Below are 22,264 nucleotides of genomic sequence, written 5' to 3' on the forward strand. Positions count from 1 at the left end.
TGATGTTTCTATATCATGCCCCCCCGCAAATATCGTCTTGATGTTTCTATATCATGCCCCCCCCCCGCAAATATCGTCTTGATGTTTCTATATCATGTCCCCCCAGAAAGTATCGTCTTGATGTTTTTATATCATGTCCCCCGCAAATATCGTCTTGATGTTTCTATATCATGCCCCCCCGCAAATATCTTCTTGATGTTTCTATATCATGCCCCCCCGCAAATATCGTCTAGATGTTTCTATATCATGCCCCCCCCCCGCAAATATCGTCTTGATGTTTCTATATCATGTCCCCCCAGAAAGTATCGTCTTGATGTTTTTATATCATGTCCCCCGCAAATATCGTCTTGATGTTTCTATATCATGCCCCCCGCAAATATCTTCTTGATGTTTCTATATCATGCCACCCTCGCAAATATCTTCTTGATGTTTCTATATCATGCCCCCCCCCGCAAATATCGTCTTGATGTTTCTATATCATGCCCCCCGCAAATATCGTCTTGATGCTTTTATATCATGCCCCCCCGCAAATATCTTCTTGATGTTTCTATATCATGCTCCCCCCCCGCAAATATCGTCTTGATGTTTCTATATCATGCCCCCCCGCAAATATCTTCTTGATGTTTCTATATCATGTCCCCCGGCAAATATCTTCTTGATGTTTCTATATCATGCCCCTCCCCAGAAAATATCTTCTTGATGTTTCTATATCATGCCCCTCCCCCGGAAATATCTTCTTGATGTTTCTATATCATGTCCCCCCCGCAAATATCGTCTTAATATTTCTGTATCGCCCCCTCCCCAATATTTCGAAGATGCCTAAGGGCATATCTGCATCATCGATAATTGGGTTGAAAAGAAAAGGATAAATACACATTGCGGCTCTATATATCAAGTTGGTTTTAATTTTCGTCAAGATAAAATAATGAAAACTTCATGTTTCAATTATTTCAGTACATAGTACATAGAGTACATAGACACTCTGTGTATGGCTTTTTGTCCAGACTTTTTTATACATATAAATATATGCACACTTTGTACAGGATTTGTTATTTTATATAAAGATCTAAAAAAGTTGACGATTTCAGACAAAAAAAACGACAAAAATTCAACAATAAAGATTTCTTAGATCTATAATATGACTTCTTCAATATCATCCTCTAGGGTGTCATTTAGTGCGTTCCCCACAGCTCTCGTCTCGGCCCCCTGTCCGAAACCCTGTATTTTTTTTCTCCTCGGCAACAAGCTATCGTCCTCTTTCTTACTAGCCACACTGACTTTATTCTCCCAAGGATAACTGCCCTTTGCAACCTTAGGGGTTGGACCAGAAATCCCGTCATTTCCGAATAAAGGTTCATCGTTCTTATCGGGTTTGCCGTCGCTGAAGAGATCGTCACCGAACGCTGCCGTCCGATTTGTCGCTTCCCCTCGAGGTCTCCTCGGCTGTCTCCGAACAGCGCCGAAGATATCATCGGTATCATCTCGCTGCGACTTTGGTTCCTTATTAGGTTTGTTTGCAAAGGTTGGCTGGTACCCACCGAATACTGGATCATCTTTTTCTACCGAAGCCTCCTTAGCTAGTTTGTCTCGACCAAAGTCTAGACCACTCGTTCTCCTAGCGGGCTTGCTCGGTTCGCTAGCAAACGATGGGTTATAAGCTGGCTCCTCTCGTCTTCCCAGTGAAGGTTTATAAGAACCGAAACTCAAGTCGTCATCTTGGACGCTTTTCTTACTACTTGATAACCGGAAGTGCTGTTCGGAAGGGTGAGCAGGCAGCCCATGATGCAAGTTCTGAACACTTTCTTTAAAATCGTAAGAAACACTGTGTTTGGACCGAGTGGAACTTGCACCGGACATTTTCCGATTGTTTTCGGTTAATAGTTCGTTTTCATTTTTTTTCTTTGGCTCTTCCGGAGGCTTGGGTTTATCTATAGATCCCTGGAGGAATATCGGTGTTTTCTTCGGTTTGGTTTGTTTTGATGAGAAGTCAAGCCCCTCGTCGATGATGCCGTTTGGTTTCTGCTGATTATCGATAGCTCGCATTCTTGCAAGAAGGAGGTCCTTTTTTCTGCGTGCTTCATCATCCTCCTCGAACTTTCGTTCTGCTTGCTCCTTTTCCCTTCTTGTCCGCTCATCCTCCTCATCTTTCTGCTTTCTAAGTCTCGCTTCCTCTTCCTCTCTAATTTTCCTTTCCGCCTCCCGTTTTCTCTCCGCATCCCTACGCTCTTCCTCTTCTCTTTTCATCAGCGCTTCCTCTTCCTCCCTCCTCTGCGCCTCCTCCTTCTCTCTTCTGGTCCTCTCTTCCTCTTCTCGCCGTCTCTGTTCCTCTAGCCTTCTCGCCTCTTCTCGCTGTCTGCGTAGCTCAAGACTTCCGCTATCGTCCACATCTTTCCCATCAGACCTCACGGTTTCCTTATCACTACTGCGCATGCTCGGTACTTCAGTGGCAACAGACGCCGTATCGCTAGGTGCATGAGTCATGAAGAAGGATTTTGGCTTGTGTTCGGAACGGTCCGACAACATTTCGTTTTCCTCGAGAATACTATGTACGTTGTTCGGCTTACGTTCGGCGCAGTTCGTCAATCTTTCGTGATCAGCCACTGTTTGTGGGGCCTCTGAGCTAGCAGGGAGCGCCAAAATTTCTCCTTTTTTCTTCCCACGCTGTATTTGCTGATGATAAATATTTGTCTGTTCTAGCTGTTTTTCTTTCTCCTGTGAAAACAGAGAAGAAAAACTATTTACAGTCTGCAAACGATGCTATCATTAATTATGAATGACTGAAAGCCTTTATGTTGCCTACGACACCAAAAATTAAAATCAATAAGAACAGACTGTCAGAAGAATGGAATATCTAAAAAAAATTCACGGATATGAAAATTGGCAATTTTAAAATTTTGCATTTGTATTATTTTCTTTTCCTCTACGAGTGTTTAAATATATTGCAAATAATAAGTTTTCTCCATTTATACACAAAAAAGTTTGTAGAAAAGGAATCAATTAGAAAATACTGCAAAGTGAAATACAAAGTAAATAAAATTGACGCTTTTCAATTGAAATGCATGAACTTCGGTTTAAAAATATCTATTGTCGTCTTTTAATTAACGAGAGAAGCGAAACACTACTAAGATTTACACAAATTTCCATTTGCAGCACAATTATTGAAAGACGACGGGGTAAAATATATATTCTTACAGGTCTTTAACATTTTAAATCGTTCGCGAAAAAGAAAAAAAATGTCGTTCAAAAGTAAAATCAACTGGAAGGTCAGAGTGGCTTATTCCACACAGGTAATCGACCAAAGACTTCTAGAGAAGATGATTTATACCGTTCCGTATAAAAAGATTAATAATTATTTACAGAATGGAAAACGAATAATTATAAGCTTTAAGTTTTAAAAAACTTGATAATTACAGGGTTGAACTGGTACGTTTAACGACTCGGTTTGAAGGAGGAGGAAGGGGTAATACTCCAAACTACTCTGTTTTCACAGTCTGCAGCTTTGCAAGTCTTACCACCTAGTTATTCTACAGCTTGTCTGTAGTCTTTCTAGTCCTACCACCTAGTTATTGTATAGCTTGTCTGTAGTCTTTTTAGTCCTACCACCTAGTTATTCTACAGCTTGTCTGTAGTCTTTCTAGTCCTACCACCTAGTTATTGTATAGCTTGTCTGTAGTCTTTCTAGTCCTACCACCTAGTTATTCTACAGCTTGTCTGTAGTCTTTCTAGTCCTACCACCTAGTTATTGTATAGCTTGTCTGTAGTCTTTCTAGTCCTACCACCTAGTTATTGTATAGCTTGTCTGTAGTCTTTCTAGTCAGACCACCTAGTTATTCTACAGCTTGTCTGTAGTCTCTCTAGTCATACCACCTAGTTATTGTATAGCTTGTCTGTAGTCTTTCTAGTCCTACCACCTAGTTATTGTATAGCTTGTCTGTAGTCTTTCTAGTCAGACCACCTAGTTATTCTACAGCTTGTCTGTAGTCTCTCTAGTCATACCACCTAGTTATTGTATAGCTTGTCTGTAGTCTTTCTAGTCCTACCACCTAGTTATTGTATAGCTTGTCTGTAGTCTTTCTAGTCAGACCACCTAGTTATTCTACAGCTTGTCTGTAGTCTCTCTAGTCATACCACCTAGTTATTGTATAGCTTGTCTGTAGTCTTTCTAGTCCTACCACCTAGTTATTGTATAGCTTGTCTGTAGTTTTTCTAGTCAGACCACCTAGTTATTCTACAGCTTGTAGAATATACTTATTGTATAGTATATTATACTTATTCTATAGCGTACCAAGGGAAGCACCCACCTGGAGTTTCTGTCTCAGCGCTGCAAAATCGTCCTGGACTTTTTTGAGCTCCTCCTTGGCGTTTTTGTACCGGTTACGGTGTTCCTTGAGCTCTCTCTGTCTTGCCTTTTCTGACATATTGATGGTCTTTTGCAACTCCTAGTGAACACATTAAGGAAAGAATAAAATGTAAGAAATATTTGCATATGTATATAACACACTTGTTACAGTAAATACAGTATATTAGGAATGAGTTTCCTAACAATAAATGGTTTAGGTTTATTAAAAACTTGGCAATTCACGAATTCATATTTTTCTCAATTAAGAGAATGGAAAGGTACAACAAAACACATATCTATCCATCTATCACATTTATCTTCGATGACAAAAATAGAGTATGTAAAAAAACGTCACAACACCTGACAAAGGAGGAGTTTTCTTATTTGAAGCTTAAGATTTCTAATTTCCTTAGATGTCTGCATATATTAACAAAAAATATCCTTGCATGGAAATTAATCAAACCTCTTGCATATAATATAGATCAAGGTTAAAACAGTTTTCAAAACAACAAATAAAAGCAAACAACCCCAAATCCTTTATTCTAACTTGTCTGTATTTAACTATTATACACATTACTGTATTTAACTACTGTATGCATAGCAACAAGTAAATGATGGTCAAATAATTCTAAAAGCCTATCTTTGTTTTTACTTCACCCACTAAATTGGTCTATAAGAATACATGAAAAAATCCAATTATTCAAATGTTGCTTCTACTCAATCTGCTATGAATAACAGTTAGATCACCATTGTTAATTTTCTATTTCCATTATGTGGACTTACCAAATAAAAAGCTTCTTCAAGATTGTATAGAAAGCCAGAAGGTTGGGTGGGAAATAGATTTTATATCAAGGCTACAATTTATTATCAGGAATTAGTAAATATTTGAAAGTCTGTTAGCAATACAGACTTGATCTGGATTTGGACAACTGATAACTCAAAGTACACATACAGTATTCCACCCTGCTAACTCAAAATTCCCTCTCCTTATGTATTCCTCAATATTAGAATGACTTTACTGCATTATTTATCCCAGTTTTTTTTTTTATTTTTGAGACCAGTACTGTAGTACTTGTGTTACTCTAGACTAGTACTGTAGTACTTGTGTTACTCTAGACTAGTACTGTAGTACTTGTGTTACTCTAGACTAGTACTGTAGTACTTGTGTTACTCTAGACCAGTACTGTAGTACTTGTGTTAGTCTAGACTAGTACTGTAGTACTTGTGTTACTCTAGACCAGTACTGTAGTACTTGTGTTACTCTAGACCAGTACTGTAGTACTTGTGTTACTCTAGACTAGTACTGTAGTACTTGTGTTACTCTAGACCAGTACTGTAGTACTTGTGTTACTCTAGACTAGTACTGTAGTACTTGTGTTACTCTAGACCAGTACTGTAGTACTTGTGTTACTCTAGACCAGTACTGTAGTACTTGTGTTACTCTAGACTAGTACTGTAGTACTTGTGTTACTCTAGACCAGTACTGTAGTACTTGTGTTACTCTAGACCAGTACTGTAGTACTTGTGTTACTCTAGACCAGTACTGTAGTACTTGTCTTACTCTAGACTAGTACTGTAGTACTTGTGTTACTCTAGACTAGTACTGTAGTACTTGTGTTACTCTAGACCAGTACTGTAGTACTTGTGTTACTCTAGACCAGTACTGTAGTACTTGTGTTACTCTAGACCAGTACTGTAGTACTTGTGTTACTCTAGACCAGTACTGTAGTACTTGTGTTACTCTAGACTAGTACTGTAGTACTTGTGTTACTCTAGACCAGTACTGTAGTACTTGTGTTACTCTAGACTAGTACTGTAGTACTTGTGTTACTCTAGACTAGTACTGTAGTACTTGTGTTACTCTAGACTAGTACTGTAGTACTTGTGTTACTCTAGACTAGTACTGTAGGACTTGTGTTACTCTAGACCAGTACTGTAGGACTTGTGTTACTCTAGACCAGTACTGTAGTACTTGTGTTACTCTAGACTAGTACTGTAGTACTTGTGTTACTCTAGACCAGTACTGTAGTACTTGTGTTACTCTAGACCAGTACTTAGGGCACGTCTAGTTTCTTTTAATATTTCTTTGCCGAAATGATTGATTGTGTGTCCTGCATTGCACCCACATATGACAACAATGGGATATACAGCCCCTATTGTACCCACATATGACAACAATGGGATATACGGCTCCTATTGTACCCACATATGACAACAATGGGATATACGGCCCCTATTGTACCCACATGTGACAACAATGGGATATACGGCCCCTATTGCACCCACATATGACAACAATGGAATATACGGCCCCTATTGTACCCACATATGACAACAATGGGATATACTTACAGATATCTTTTTATCCTTAGCAGCCATTTCCTGTTCAACTCTTTCCAGTCTTTGAGCTAATTTTTCACGCTCTTCAAGTTTCTTATTATTAGCCAGCTGCTTGAAGTGGCTGAGTTTGTCCCGTAATATATTAATCTCTGCGTCATGGTCATGTGCTTCTTTCTCTTTTCTGATCAAATCCTGCTTGTTGCGCTTCAAGCGCTCGCGAAGTGTCCTCATTTCAGCACTGTGTCGCTGCAGTAGCATGGGTAAAGCTGCTTCTTCTTGATCAACATGTCGTAAATCTCTCTCCTGTCTCATGTTTACTTTCTTAAGCATTCTGTTCTCCTTGCGAAGATCATCAACCTCTTGCTGAAGTTCTTCAACTGTGTTGTGGAGTTTGGTCACCCTTTTCCTGTTAGCAGAGAGTGCTCGCTGTACAACAGTTGACACTTGCAAAGGTTGTGAGTCGGCTGATAGAGATTTCTTATTCTTTGTTTTTTGTTTTGTTTGTGCTGTAAATCAAAAAGAATACATCAAAAAAAGGCTTATGAAATAAACATACACACAGGCTTAACTTAACTAAATGCAGGCCTTGTTAGCCTGGAAAAAAAACAACTAAACTCTCACAAATACAAGGTACAGTAGTGTCAAATACAGTAATAAACATTTGCACTGAAATATGTGTCCAAAATTCTTGAAAACAACAACAAAAACTTGGAGATGCTACACAAAACATCCCCATACAGACCTCTGTAGACGTACAGTTGTAGGCAATGAAAAATATTGATGTATAGCTCTACATATTGCCTTGCTTTGGAAAAATAATAACCTATTTTAGTGCTTATATTACTTATTTTCTAGGATAAACAGATGTGTTTGTTAACCGTCCAGTTTAGTTTCTATCGTGTTAATGGGTGTGTTTATAAAACAAGTGGAATTACCAGCAGGAAGGTGGTTGTGCTTCAGTTAACTAAACCTGAGGGAAAGACCTCTCTACAACAAATAACTAAATACCCTTAATGGTCAGAAAAAATGTCTACCAAAATAAAGATACATATATTTACAATTTTTTTAATACAAGTCCAGTGACGTCTATATTTCTCATTTCTTCACAAATTAAAAAATAGGAATTCTTCGCAACATCGCACAACATTTCCCCACCTCTGTTTCACCCTGACAATTTGGTTACTTTTTCAAATAATACTGAAGTATCTTTGATACTGGTAGATCATTGAAATTTGTGTAAATATTGACAAGATTTTTTATCTCTTATTAAATTATTGTGACAAGTAGCGTAGCCTGTAGCTATGCACACCAAACAGAAAAGCCTCTCGCGTTTTAGTCCTAATTGTGGTCGTTTTACCTCTGCTAGCTCCATACGAGCTCCGATAAGACGCCAGCGAGTCTCTTCGTGATTTAGCGGCATGAGTGTTTCGCTTAGTCCTTGGTGGACTTGGGGTATAATTCGTGATACTCTCATTTCGACTGAAGCCTTTGCGCGTACGGCGTGTGGTTATCGAACCGCTTCTCTGCGGTGTTGGAGTATCGAAATCGTCCTCATAACTATCGTAATCGTCCGAATAACGCGAAGCCATATCTTCCTTAGTATCCAACAGTTCCTTCCTAGTCGATAAAGGCAACGTAGGTTTTATACTCATAGATTTTTTAGTAGTTATCGCTCCATTCTCCTCGAGGTAAAATTCCTTGTCATCTGCGAGATCGAAGCCCGAATCAAAGCCGATCTTTCCAAGTGAATTCTGAAGTTCTACGGTCATAACAACAAACTAGAGGACTAAATACATAAGGAGTAAACGCCTTAGATGCTATTACGAGCAATCAAGATGAAATAAGGACTACTTGCAGTTGGTACGTTCGAATAGAAACATGGCGTTTTTGTCTAATATTCCACAGTGAGCTGTGTTTGTGACGTCATAGGCTTGTTGTCAAAAACAGCTGAACATAGCAACGCGCACGAACGCCGCTGACCGAAAAGCAAAACACCGTCTGCGCGGGAATTGCTAATTCGGAAGAGAAGTGGGAGGTTTGTGTTTTCTTGTGAAGGATTTTCTTTTGAAGAAGTACGGCTTCTGTGGGGGGGTAGAACTTTTTAAGGGAAAAAGGAAGAATTTTCTTTGAAGAAAAAAGGTAGAAATTTTATTTAAGAAAAAAAACCCTTTCAATTTATTATTTGGGACATCGGACCAGAGTCAGAAAATATATTCATATACGGGGCCTACTAACGGCTTTGTTTTCTCTCTTTTTATGTCTGTTTTTGCGGCGCCACTTTTTTTATTCAACTCAAAACGTCGAGGAGCTCGATTTGTCTTCGAACCTTTGCAAAAATAAGGAAATTTACTCTTCATAATTTTTTATAATCATCACAAAAGCCGTAAATTTTATATTATTTATTGCAACAAAATCTACACCGAAACATTCATTGTATCGGTATTTGTTAAAAGACGAGTAATAAACACCTCGACATTCATAATGACATTTCATAAGAAAAACTACCTGGCGCCGGTTCCTAGAAAGCAGGTTAGCACTAACCATAAATACGTCTATCTCGACTTTTGATTGGATAAAAATGGCTTTTATCCCTGGGTTAGCGTTAACCTGCTTTCTAGGAACCCGGCCCTGGCTATTAAATAAAACAGTAATCAGAGGTTAACATTACGATTCGTACACAAGTGAAGAGGGCAAAAGACGAAAGCGTTTTTGTTTAAGCGTATAGTTGTTAACCCATACAGAGAGAGGAAAGACTTTACCAACTCACCAGGCGGTATCACACTCTTAATGCACTTTTAGCTGATATGGAATCGGGCTGTGCTATTTTTAAATGGGCACTTACACTTTTGTACTCAGAAAATTTAAAACACGAAAGATTGTTTAACAAAGAAAGGTTAAATATGTTTGTGCTCTAACGACATCTTCATCGTCGCTAGGGGATGGAATTTATTTATATTGCATAACGCTGAGGGTAATTTTGAGATTTTATATACTGATACGCTGGACACCCACCCGCCAAGAATCCCTCACTGAGTCCTTCGTCACTTATAAGGGTGTACCCTATTACCCTAGCCCCTGGATCCGTTACTGATAAGGGTGTGTCCCCCCTGGATCCGTTACTGATAAGGGTGTGTCCCCCTGGATCCGTTACTGATAAGGGTGTGTCCCCCCTGGATCCGTTACTGATAAGGGTGTGTCCCCCCTGGATCCGTTACTGATAAGGGTGTGTCCCCCCTGGATCCGTTCTTAGGGTGTGTCCCCCTGGATCCGTTCTCAGGGTGTGTCCCCCCTGGATCCGTTACTGATAAGGGTGTGCCCCCCCTGGATCCGTTCTTAGGGTGTGTCCCCCTGGATCCGTTACTGATAAGGGTGTGTCCCCCTGGATCCGTTACTGATAAGGGTGTGTCCCCCTGGATCCGTTACTGATAAGGGTGTGTCCCCCTGGATCCGTTCTTAGGGTGTGTCCCCCCTGGATCCGTTCTTAGGGTGTGTCCCCCTGGATCCGTTACTGATAAGGGTGTGTCCGCCCTGGATCCGTTACTGATAAGGAAGTGTCCCCCCTGGATCCGTTCTTAGGGTGTGTCCCCCCTGGATCCGTTACTGATAAGGGTGTGTCCCCCCTGGATCCGTTCTTAGGGTGTGTCCCCCGGATCCGTTACTGATAAGGGTGTGCCCCCCTGGATCCGTTACTGATAAGGGTGTGTCCCCCCTGGATCTGTTCTTAGGGTGTGTCCGCTTACCGCTCTTCTCGATCAATGCCATCATTTTTGTGGTCCAGTGTGTCTCCTTCTCCTCCTGCCTCTTCCTCTCTTTTAGCGGCGGTAAATTCCTCAGTCGGCCATCAACAGGCCAGTATGGTCTCCTACCTACCGATGAAGGCCTGTTATTAACCACTCGAATCCTGCTAATAATCGATGTCTGTCCGGTATACCGAGAAGAGGCCAATGATTGGACAGTGCTGTTAGATCGATGACTTTCCACCGGCGATGTTCTACGATAGTAGCCCGAGGAAGCAGCGGATGGAGTTCGATGACCAGAACCCACCTCTGGGGTTCGACTTAACGAGGGTGGTCTTTCCTTATAATGGCATTGATCATCAGAAGGTGGTCGGTTTTCATAGGGCTCATCAGGAAGGTCGTGTACAGCTGTAGGTTGTGCGGACGAGTAAATGTCCCAATCCTCCCCTGAGCTGTTGCCACTGTACGGGCTGTCGCTTGGAGCTAAGCTTGGCGAGCTTTGCTCTCTGCTTACTGTTCCACTCTCGAAGAACGCAGAGTCACTAGTAGCCCGCCTATCGCTTGGCTGCGTATTACTGGTCCTCCTGCTCTTTTTTCGGCGCTTTTTCTTCTTAATTTCATTTTGATTTTCCACTGCTTCGCACTCATCAGAGCTCAAATCATCAACCTCAACGTGTCTCTCTCGTCTTGGTCTCCTGGGTCTGGGATTTTGTTTAGAAACGCCAGTCATTTTAGAGACCTTAGATTGATTATTAGAGATCCGTGTGGTTCTTTTCTTCCTGCTTTGTATTGACGGTGTTGCCACGTGACAACGAAGAGGTGCATATGATGCACTCAGTCTCCCTCTCTGATCAGGGCCGGGTGAGTTGGCAGACCGCTGTCCATATTTTGCTTTAATCGGATGGAGAGGAGTGCGGGCGCTAGATGCATAAGCACGTGACTGAGAGGGACTTGCTTCAAATTTTGCATCTTCAACATCGAAAACAGTTCCCTCAAATTCATCGAACTTTTCGGAATCTGATTCAGGACTCGGAGTTGCGGACTTGCCACTAACTAGTCGTGTCGGAGGGCGAGCTACTGTCTTTTGTTGTAATAAAGGAATGGAGGGAGTTCTTATATCGCTGCCTATGTCGTCTGACAACTCTTCACTCTCGCTTTGCACACGTGACATTTCCGCGTCCTCTGATGGTTGTTCATCCAGTGCTGTTGATGTTCGACTGGTCGGTTCATCTTCATCGTCCTCCAACTTCTGTTCACCCTCGTAGAAAGTAGGGATACTGCTTACTACACTGCCCTCGTCTTCCGTTATCGTGTAATCACTTTCTTCATTACCGTCTGCATCAGCGGCAAGCAGCAAAAGATCTTCGTTCTCGCGTGCTTTAGCTGTTTTTAAGGCCTCGAGAACATCTGGGTCGCCTATCAACTCATCATCCTCCTCCTCCTCCTCCTCCTCTTCTTCCTCCTCCTCACTTTCGGTCGCCAATGTAAAATCACTACTTGTCCTTGAGGTCACGTCCTCGCTATCTTCCCTTGGCTTGTGTTCGGGTTTTTCCTCATCCTCACTTTCGCTTTCTGTCGGAGTTTCAGCCTCTTCCATCTGTTTACGTAGCATCTCTTCATAATCGTCATATTCGCCTCGCGTGTCATCGTCGTTCAGGTCATCAGTATCGTACATTTGCTCATCACTACTCTCATACGTAAGATATTTTACTTTTTTCTCCTCGTATTTATCCTCTTCCTGTTCACTCTCTTCCTCTTCATCCTCATCTTTCACACTTTCATCCTTTTTCTGAACACCTCCCAGATCCTCAACGTTTCCTTCGTAGTTTTTAGGTTTTACATCGTCTTCTTTGTCCCCTTGAACACTCGTTTGTGGATTAGCCTCGGACTCATCGTTATTTTTCGTACTTTGAACATCATTATTATCAGCACTTGTTGGATTAGAATTCGTTTGAGTATTTTCCTCGTTAGCCTTAATTGTGCTTGTGCTTTCATCTTGCTCCGTCAAATTGGCTTTATTTATATTGCCTTCACCATTCAAGTCACCAGATGCATTGATATCGCCTTCGTTAGCTGTAGTATTGTTTTTTAAAACACCCTGACTAGCGGGAGCCTCTTGATTGCTCTTTCTCCCTGTTTTATCTTTGCTATCGTCGTTGTTCGTTTTTAGAGAATGTTCTTCTGAGGCATTAAAATCTTCATGTTTCGTCTCATCGTCATCATTCGTGTCTTTCCTCTCATCGCCATTATCAATGTGTTTTCTCGTTCCTTCTCCTGATTCACCTTGAGTGTTGTCGTTCTCAACATCTTCTCTCTTCTCTGCGTTATGTTCCCCGTCGATACTGGTTGTGTTGGGATTTTTTCCTGACGCATCCTGAGTTTTATCTCCTCTCTCCTCCTCTTTCCAAATAGACGCTCTACTAAAATGTTTATCGTCACTCACGGGGTCAGCAGAGTTCATTCTCCCATGTTCGTCGAGGATAGCTTTGGCACTTTCGCCGTCGCCCTCCGATCTATGTCGGCCCAACTCCACGACGTTTTTTTTTCCAGTCGGCTTAACTGTCGAGGCTTGGTCTAGAATGATTTGCGATTGATGCTTCAGGACGTTTGCTTGTGTCAGTGGGGCGACATGAGCCTCCTGCTCCAGCATAATGATAATATCGACATCAAGTCATCGTCTATATTTGTCATAGGTGTTCGGCGTTGAGGTTATTTTCTTCAGTTTAGTGATCAGTCTAATGGCAGTGCTCTGGCTGTGTGGTGGTAGGGTTGTCTTAAAAAGGCGATCAGTCAAATGCTTATAGACAAGCGGGCAATGCGATTATCTCAAGGCTTGCTTCACCTAGAAGACAAAAATAACAACACATATCTCGTATTATTCATAGATAAAGCAACAAAGGGGGGAAGCACGCCATAAAATGGTTGGCTGAGGTCTAGGTTCAGTGTAAGGGTTGTTTTTTATCGTTTATATTGGGGTTTTTGTCTATATGGCATTCAGCCATGAGGCACATTACCTGAGCTCACACAAATTCCATTCTCGTCCCCAAAGCCCTTCGATCATGCTGACTGCCGAAAATAGCGGAGGAGGGTCTAGGAACTAGAATGACTCGAAGTCAAGAAGAGTCCAAGATCACAATATGATTGGCGAAAAATGTTATGATTTCTATATTACCTCATTATTCTGCTTTTTTACATGACACTAACCATGTAAGCCATGTTGCCAATGTATACAAGAATATATTGAAAACAAGCAAACGCTTGTCTAGTTTACGTCCCTTGACTATGTAAACAGCTGTTCGAAATGGAGGGCAAAACGTTTTGATATCACATTTCATCGCACCTTAACAACTTTGAAAGCCAACTTTAAAAGCGCCAGAGCCTAAAAAAACTGCACATTTTCCTTAGAGTGAAACTAAGAAGGGAAACTGACCCGTGAATGTCAGGAATGCACCTTACGTCCTTCAGTGTGTCTTAGAGTATTTCTTATTCAATTACATTTGACGAATATGATTATAATCTAATTCTCCCTTAACGAGACGCAAACTAAAAAAATTAAACAAGGGTGGCCAATTGCACTTTTATTTCACGCCCTATTTAAGCGAAATTTGCGTTTTGAATTCCAACTAATTGTCGTACTAATTGTCGCTATTTCGTTTCAACATGAAGGAAGTCCCGACAGACTTGTATGAGAACCTCGAGGCTGTGTCTAATGAAGGAAGTCCCGACAGACTTGTATGAGAACCTCGAGGCTGTGTCTAATGAAGGAAGTCCCGACAGACTTGTATGAGAACCTCGAGGCTGTGTCTAATGAAGGAAGTCCCGACAGACTTGTATGAGAACCTCGAGGCTGTGTCTAAATTATGCAGCAGTCTTAGACAAATGTCTATGGATACATTTTACTATGGAAATTTTATATAAGCACATCATTTCATTAAAGCTTAGTTTTTAATGTTTCAATGGATACAAGTGCGAGTTATTCGAGTTCGAGCTTGCAGTGAGTTCGAGCTTGCAGTGAGTTCGAGCTAGCGGAGTTGCAATCTATTTTCATCAAACTAGAGTGGAACCCCGATAACTGGAACTCAGATAACTCGAACTCCCCGCTAACTCCAAGTGATTTCAAGTTTCTTAGAGACTTAATTCAAGTCATTTCTAGTCGGATAAATCAAACTTCCTGCTAATCTGGGCTGTTTTTTCTCTACCTCAAGCTAACGCGGTTCCGCTGCATATGTTGCAAATTTGATATAACTACTATTACGAGGTAGCTAACCAGCTCACACAAGGATATAATGTTTTAAATGTCTACTGTGGAGAGGCGTGTTAAGCGACCTCCTTCTTGCTACCTTAAATAGCGTGGTGGTGCTCTAACGATCTCTAACGCTCTATAGATTTCTAACGCTCTAAAGATCTCTACCGCCCTAACGATCTCTAACGCTCTAACGATCTCTACCGCTTAAACGATCTCTACCGCTCTAACGATCTCTAACGATCTAAAGATCTCTAACGCTCTAAAGATCTCTACCACACTTACGATCTCTACCGCTCTAAAGATCTCTACCGCTCTAACGATCTATACCGCTTTAAAGATCTCTAACGCCCTAATGATCTCTACCGCTCTAACGATCTCTACCACTCTCTACCGCCCTAACGATATCTACCGCTCTAACGCTGTCTACCGCCCTAAAGATCTCTACCGCTCTCTACCGCTCTCTAACGCTCTAAAGATCTTTGACGCCCTTACGATCTCTACCGCTCTTACGATCTCTACCGCTCTAAAGATCTCTATCACTCTAAAATCTCTACCGCCCTAACGATCTCTACCGCTCTCTCTACCGCTCTAACGATTTCTGCCGCTCTCTCTACCACTCTAACGATCTCTTCCGCTCTCTCTACCGCTCTAACGATCTCTACCGTTCTAAAGATATCTACCGCCCTAACGGTCTCTACCGCTCTCTCTACCGCTCTAACGATCTCTACCACTCTAACGCTCTCTACCGCTCTTACGATCTCTACCGCTCTAAAGATCTCTACCACTCTAGAAATCTTTACCGCTCTAAAGATCTCTACCGCTCAAACGATCTCTACCGCTTGAGCTCACATGAAGTATTCTTAGTTAATTTAGCCTCAAATCGAAAACAATATTTTTAAACTACTCTTTTTATGGTGCGGCGGATGAAAATAGAGGCTTATTGCATTGATTAAATGACGAGGATAAAAAATATTTTAACTAGAAACTCCAATAGTTAACCTTTTACTATAACTTCTACTACTTCTACTATAACTTCGATGAGAATATCATCTTTGTGATCAACACCAACACGAAAAGAGGTGGTAAAGGGGGTAAAGGGGAAATATATATATATGCTGTTTTTTTTTTTTTACAAAATAGCCTTTTACAATGAGTTTTATGCAATGTTAATAAGGGTATAATTAATATTTGAATAAGAAAAAAATCCTCAAATGAGTCGTGCTCTAGGCATTATTTGTTATATCTTAGGTGGAAATAAAAGAAAAAAGTATATCGTGGTCGCTATGATATTTTAGTGATTAAAACTACATAAAAGCAAACCTCTGATATGAAAGCGCTTTTGAAGGCCTGTCTCTCTCGGGTCCCTTTCCAAATGAGCAAAACAGCTCGATGCCTTCGGCTAATTTCAGAAGCGAGGATTACCAATTGAAGTTCCCCAAATGGTACAATCTCAAATAAATCAATTAGCAAAACATGGCTTACTTGTCGCGAAATCTAATAAGTAATGCAGAGATAATTTCATTTCCTCGCTAGCTAAGACTTCCGACTTCTCTTTAAATTATTTAGTATACTTTGATTAATAGCAACGCTGAAGGCTTTTTTACCGAAAATCCAAGCTGTCATAGGCAAATGAGGCTCATTTTCAGTACGGGACATTCTAATGTGGACTAGAATGAGTCGTGTAATTAAGCAAAACAAAATTGAAGTTTACCTTTATCAAATTTATTGTGAACAAGTTTCGTGATAAGAAACGCATTTGGAGTAAGTCTGGCCTCTCAAGCATGTACCAATGAAAAATATGGATTCTTGGTTATCGCGGTTAAAGATTTACTGGCTTAACGATTACCAAAAATAACTCCCTTTTTTAAAAAAGATAATTCGGACATGTATGAGAATAACTATTTCTATAGCAACCAAAGCCATGTTAAGATCGATCTTTTAACAGTTACATACGTACAGATAACCGTTTCCATGGAAACCACAGGGTATTAATGAAGTCGTAAAATAAATTCTGTTCTAGCTGTTTTGTCTATCTATTCGTAATACCTAAATGAATCATTTTTTTCTGAAAGATTCTTGGCTCGTGGTATTAAAAGTATATTAAAGCCAGAAACTAACAAAAAAAAAATAGGACAAGAAACAGGCTGATTTGCCTTGTCATAAAACGATTATAAAGTCTAGATGAAGACGAAGTAATATCAGCCAGATTGACTTGTTGCAAGTTCTTTCTAGCTCCAAAGGGATATGTCGTGAGTTTTGGTTGTGCAGGACCCCATGGCGTACACTTTGTAGAGGAAGACGGAACATATTCTGTAGAATCCCACGTGGACTCTCTTGGTGACAAAACTGAACATCGAGACTATCGTGGAATGGTCTCAAAGGTGGTTCACAAACCAGATTCATAACAGGAAAAAATAAGGCGTTATGATAAAAAAAGACTCGATAAATACCCCCTTAACTTAAAACAAAAAGGTTTTCTTTTCAAAGAAGAATTTGTACAAAGGATGTGCAATCGAGATGTGTGGAGACCACCTTCCCAAAACAAGCCAGTTCTCACTGTATACGAATAAAGGGTAGAACATCTACCCAATCACTGAATAGAGATTGATATCCAAACAAACAGCCCCATTTGGCTGATGCACCTGTTGTCAGTGCAAATAGAGAATAACAAATTGTAGTTCTTATCACGACGGTTTTATCAATGTTCTAGAAGCATATCATTTACATTTCACTGTCGAACACTCAGACAATTGCACGTCTGCACTCCGCCCTTTAATACCAATTATATGTTATCTAGGCCATGGAGGATGAAGGTATACCAATAAAAGTTATCTAGGCCATGGAGGATGAAGGTATACCAATAAAAGTTACCTAGGCCATGGAGGATGAAGGTATACCAATAAAAGTTATCTAGGCCATGGAGGATGAGGGTATACCAATAAAAGTTATCTAGGCCATGGAGGATGAAGGTATACCAATAAAAGTTATCTAGACCATGGAGGATGAAGGTATACCAATAAAAGTTATCTAGGCCATGGAGGATGAAGGTATACCAATAAAAGTTACCTAGGCCATGGAGGATGAAGGTATACCAATAAAAGTTACCTAGGCCATGGAGGATGAAGGTATACCAATAAAAGTTACCTAGGCCATGAAGGCTGAGGGTATACCAATAAAAGTTATCTAGGCCATGGAGGCTAAGGGTATACCAATAAAAGTTACCTAGGCCATGGAGGCTGAGGGTATACCAATAAAAGTTACCTAGGCCATGGAGGCTGAGGGTATACCAATAAAAGTTACCTAGGCCATGGAGGCTGAGGGTATACCAATAAAAGTTATCTAGACCATGGAGGCTAAGGGTAAACCAATAAAAGTTATCTAGGCCATGGAGGCTAAGGGTATACCAATAAAAGTTACCTAGGCCATGGAGGCTGAGGGTATACCAATAAAAGTTATCTAGGCCATGCAGGGCTGAAGACCAATGAAAAAGTATGAAGAGACCATGGTCTCGAAAATATTAATTTTATTAAAGAGCCTATCATTTTCTTTATTTTCAATCGACTGTTAGCGGCCTTTTGAGTGCCGCGTATTCATATTTGACAAAGCTGTTTTATCTATCGTCACAATTCAAAAGTTTCCTTTTCCACGTTTCCAGGTATTTCCCGTATACTATGTACTTCTAGATCGAAATCAACCATCCGCTGATAAAATTGGAGTTTCTCTAGAAACCCTAACAACTGCGGGAAGAAGCAAAATATACATTTGCGTCTATGTCAGTTAAAAGGTTTTCTAGCAGCTTGTATAATGCAGTACGAGGAGTAAAAAAAAGTTGTGCGCTTTTCGAATGACAAAAACTTTTGTTATACAGTGGTAACACACTATCGATGAATATCTATCTAGCGATCTCGCTATTAAAAGGCTCACAGCTTTTCATAAGCACTAGGTTTCTATAGCTCTATTAACGGACAATTAAAAAGGCTTATAATACTCGGCGTCTTCTGATAATTCACATGCACTCTCATCCAACCTCTCTCCGCAATTAAAGAACCTCTCTCAGCCGCCATTTTTTCATCCTAGCCAAGTATCAAGTGCTGGAAAACTGATTTGTGGAAGGTCTTGTGATATTTCATAGCTTGATTCGGTAAACAAAGCTTAATAAATATTTTTTGTGCCTACTTTGAGCTGTCTTTAAATATTAAGGCAAGGCCGACAAGCGCTTAGGTGTTGTTGACATCTTTCGATTCATCTTTTTATCATAGAAATAAGAGTAAACAGAAAATACATCTCCGATGTCTTACAAAATGTTTGTTTATATTGATTTTTTAAAACGATTAACATAGATTTGGATTTGTTGGAAGGAGATATTATAATAGACATGTGATTAAACCACTTTTTGGTGGTCGAGAATAGCCACTTGCCACTCGCGCCTGTAGAAACATGTTGGTAATGCTTGGGAAAATACGGTGTATGGTCTTTTACTTCAAAAGAAAATTTAGTTACCCATTGAATAGAATAGCAACTAAAAGCACGGGCGACATCGCAAATTCAACACAGCCCTTCAGCACTAAACAGGCCACAGCAGGAACATGCGAAACCATTACTATGCCGTTCGGTTTTTTAGAAAGGAAATTCCTTCTCCAAACTACAATTTCCTTCAAGCAGCTCAATCAGCAAAAGAATAAAGATTATTGAAAAGCAGATAGCAGCATACATGTTTTTTAACAGTTTGTTGTAAAATTTATCAATGACATTTTTTTAACGTTTCCTTTTGTTGGATTCATATCGTTAATGAAGGAAGATAAACACAGATAACAAATGGTATAGGAAATCCTAAAATGACAAAGAAACTCTTGGCCCGGGTCAAATATTTAATTATCACGAGCATCATATCTACATATATTCTAGATTTTGGCTGATTCTATTTATACGGCTCCCGCCGTTGAAGTGCGAAACTTAACCCTCTCTCGACGTGATCTTAGCCGCACACCAAGCAACCAGTACCTTTATTCATTTAATCGAATTCTCCAAAATCTTGGTAGAGAAATCTTTATATTCCGACATAATTCTATAGAGATTTTAGAGGCCATTACATGAGTGAAGTACAGTGATACTATCTAAGGAATATGAAAGGGCTGATTTAAACGGTAAAAGAGTTTTCTGCATGCATAACTCACCTGTCAAAGCAAGTTTCGTCGCTAAGATAAATTGCTCGTCTCGGAGAATTCCTGCTGACAAATTCCCTCTTCCTGAAATTCTCCAGATATCGCAGATCTCCCAATTTACACTTTTTTTTTCGTGATCTCGTTTTCGTGATCACTTTTGACAGCTTGTGTCTTCCAGCAATCCTTCACATAAGTTCAACAAATAATCTAGTGACTCGTTGCCATGTTTAACATAAACATGTTTAAGAGAGCAGCGTTTCGTATATAAATTAAGTGCGCTCAACGCCGATTGGCGGATATCTCTTACTTAAACAGGTGGGTGCAGGCTTGGAACAAGAGACAATTTGTTTTGAAGTTTTCGTCAAACGAGATGAAATGAAAACCCCGTAGGACATTTACTTAGATGTCATTCAGTTTATAAAACTCTTAATATCATTATTTCGAGAAACTGATAGCATACCCCATAATTTGCATATCATAGGAAGTTATTGCAATACAGACGACGTAGATTAAGACAATGAAATCAGGAAATAAAACAAATATTCATTTCTGTCTCACGCGCTTCATCAAAGTCTATTTAGTTCTAACAGTGGATGTTAAAGAGGTAAAGGTCGAGCGAATATTAGCACACATGCAAACAGTATCAACGAATGGAGATTTCCTAGTTTTTTTGTATGAGAAATGCGCGTGACATTGATAGGTTGTGTTTCAAAATAAAGAATTTTGATGAATGATTTAGAGGAGGAAATTATTTTCCTCATGTGGGTACGTTTCCTAAAAAGGAACTCTGCGATCGGGGCTATGGTTAAAAATAGAAAAAAAAGCAGACGCCGCTGTTTTGTGTTTTTCTTCATCTTGAAGCACTTTTTTGTAACAATCAAAAAAGGAGAAAAGCAAAATACTCTTTTCAAAACACTATACTCCTTTAATGACGTGGAATTCGACGGACAAATTATTCAAATCATCGAGAGAAATGTAAAGTTAATGATTACGTGAGCGGAAAGAAGTTCAACATGGCCCCTATATTTAGAAAACTGTTACCCCTCTTTCTTATACCCACGTACTGGTTTAAATAAAAGATGCAACGGCGGGGGACCATTTTGTTCCCATAGCAACAGTTAGTACAAAAGGAGTTACAAAACGTTTTTACTGATATTTATCATCTGCACACTGAGATCTTCGCCCAAAATTCGTCGGATAGAAATGGTCTTTTTACAAGTTAGAATGCTCCCTATTGGTCGATGGTTTCTTTCACTAGTATGAATTATCGTGCTACCAATCAGAGGCCAGATGTTTTTCACTAGTAATGAAAAAAATATAGAAAGAGAATTATTGACGTCCACGAAATTTGAAATAACAAGAAAAAGACGAATCAAAATCTCTAGCGTTGAAATCAGAGGCGAAAGATGGCAAAAATGCCATCTCAAGAGCTATATATACCTCAGCAAATTTTTATTATTAGAGTCCGAACAAAGAACAAAAAAGAATACTTAAATTTAATAAGTTCTTTGGTGGCGAGCTTTGAGAGATATTTGAGAAAGAAAAACTACGGACAGAAAAAGCAAAAAGCGTTAAAGGCAACATATAGTCGCGGCGCATACAGTCTTTTAGATAATTCCCGTGGGCATTTCGTGAAGAAGGGAATAGTCTATTAGTGTTCATTAGATCCCAAGGAACAAATAGTACTTGTCGACAATTCTGAAAAGCGTTTTTTAGGGGGGGGGGGGGGGGTACTTAAAGAGGTGTTAAAAATGGCTCCTGTGATCCAGCATGAGGCTAAAAACAGGAAAATGAGCATACCTCTGCTTTTTGAATCCTTTAAACTAAACTCACTATATTTGCTCAGAACACTATTCAGAGGCTCAATAAGGGGTAGAGGTGGTTAACCCTTATGATTTTCAGTCGACGCTTGAATTTTTAGCGAATTTTATATTGATTTTAAAAAGAAGCAACATACATACATTTTTTTCTTCTTTTTACCCTTTTACTTAATAAATTCGGTATTGCACAAACTCCTGGGAGATATTTAATGCCAAATGATACTTTATCATCTCACAGAATAATAAAGGCCAAAGGGAGAATCTAATGACTGTGACTACAAGTCGTCGCATAACATACTTACCATAAATCATAATTTCATTAAGATTACAAAACAAGACCCGATCCATCACCGCACCACAACCACCACCAAAGTGTGAAGAAGCTGCTCTCCCAGGCACCAGAACGAGGCTAGAGTTTTACCTTGCCGAGAAGGCAATGAAATACTTAGTCAAAGTGTCACGGGGATGTGAATGTAAAGCCACGAAAAAGAGCGTTGGGCATCTTCAGAGCAACCAAGAAGTGGCCACTCTTCCTCTCTCCTTCGAAAACCATATCATGGCCGATCTTTCGTGACAATAGCAAAAGTACTCATTCAGAGAGCCCTTAGATTACATACAAA

General features: G+C 40.0%; 1 protein-coding gene across 2 annotated transcripts; it reads right to left on the reverse strand.

Annotated features, from left to right (window-relative positions):
• Positions 1-883: 883 nt before the first annotated feature.
• Positions 884-20,057, reverse strand: LOC5503253 (trichohyalin). Of its 2 annotated transcripts, XM_048721808.1 has the most exons (6): positions 19,837-20,057; positions 13,431-13,513; positions 10,420-13,258; positions 6,692-7,185; positions 4,302-4,439; positions 884-2,712 (listed from the first exon to the last, which is right to left on the reverse strand). In XM_048721808.1, exons 3-6 carry the CDS (start codon positions 13,064-13,066, stop codon positions 1,132-1,134), a joined length of 4,860 nt encoding a protein of 1,619 aa, XP_048577765.1. In that variant the 5' UTR covers positions 13,067-13,258; positions 13,431-13,513; positions 19,837-20,057; the 3' UTR covers positions 884-1,131. The 2 variants fall into 2 exon arrangements, with proteins under 2 accessions (XP_048577765.1, XP_001624344.3); XM_001624294.3 differs by lacking the exon at positions 13,431-13,513.
• Positions 20,058-22,264: the final 2,207 nt, after the last annotated feature.

This window comes from Nematostella vectensis, chromosome 14 (assembly GCF_932526225.1).
Source record: "Nematostella vectensis chromosome 14, jaNemVect1.1, whole genome shotgun sequence".
Lineage (NCBI taxonomy): Eukaryota > Metazoa > Cnidaria > Anthozoa > Actiniaria > Edwardsiidae > Nematostella > Nematostella vectensis.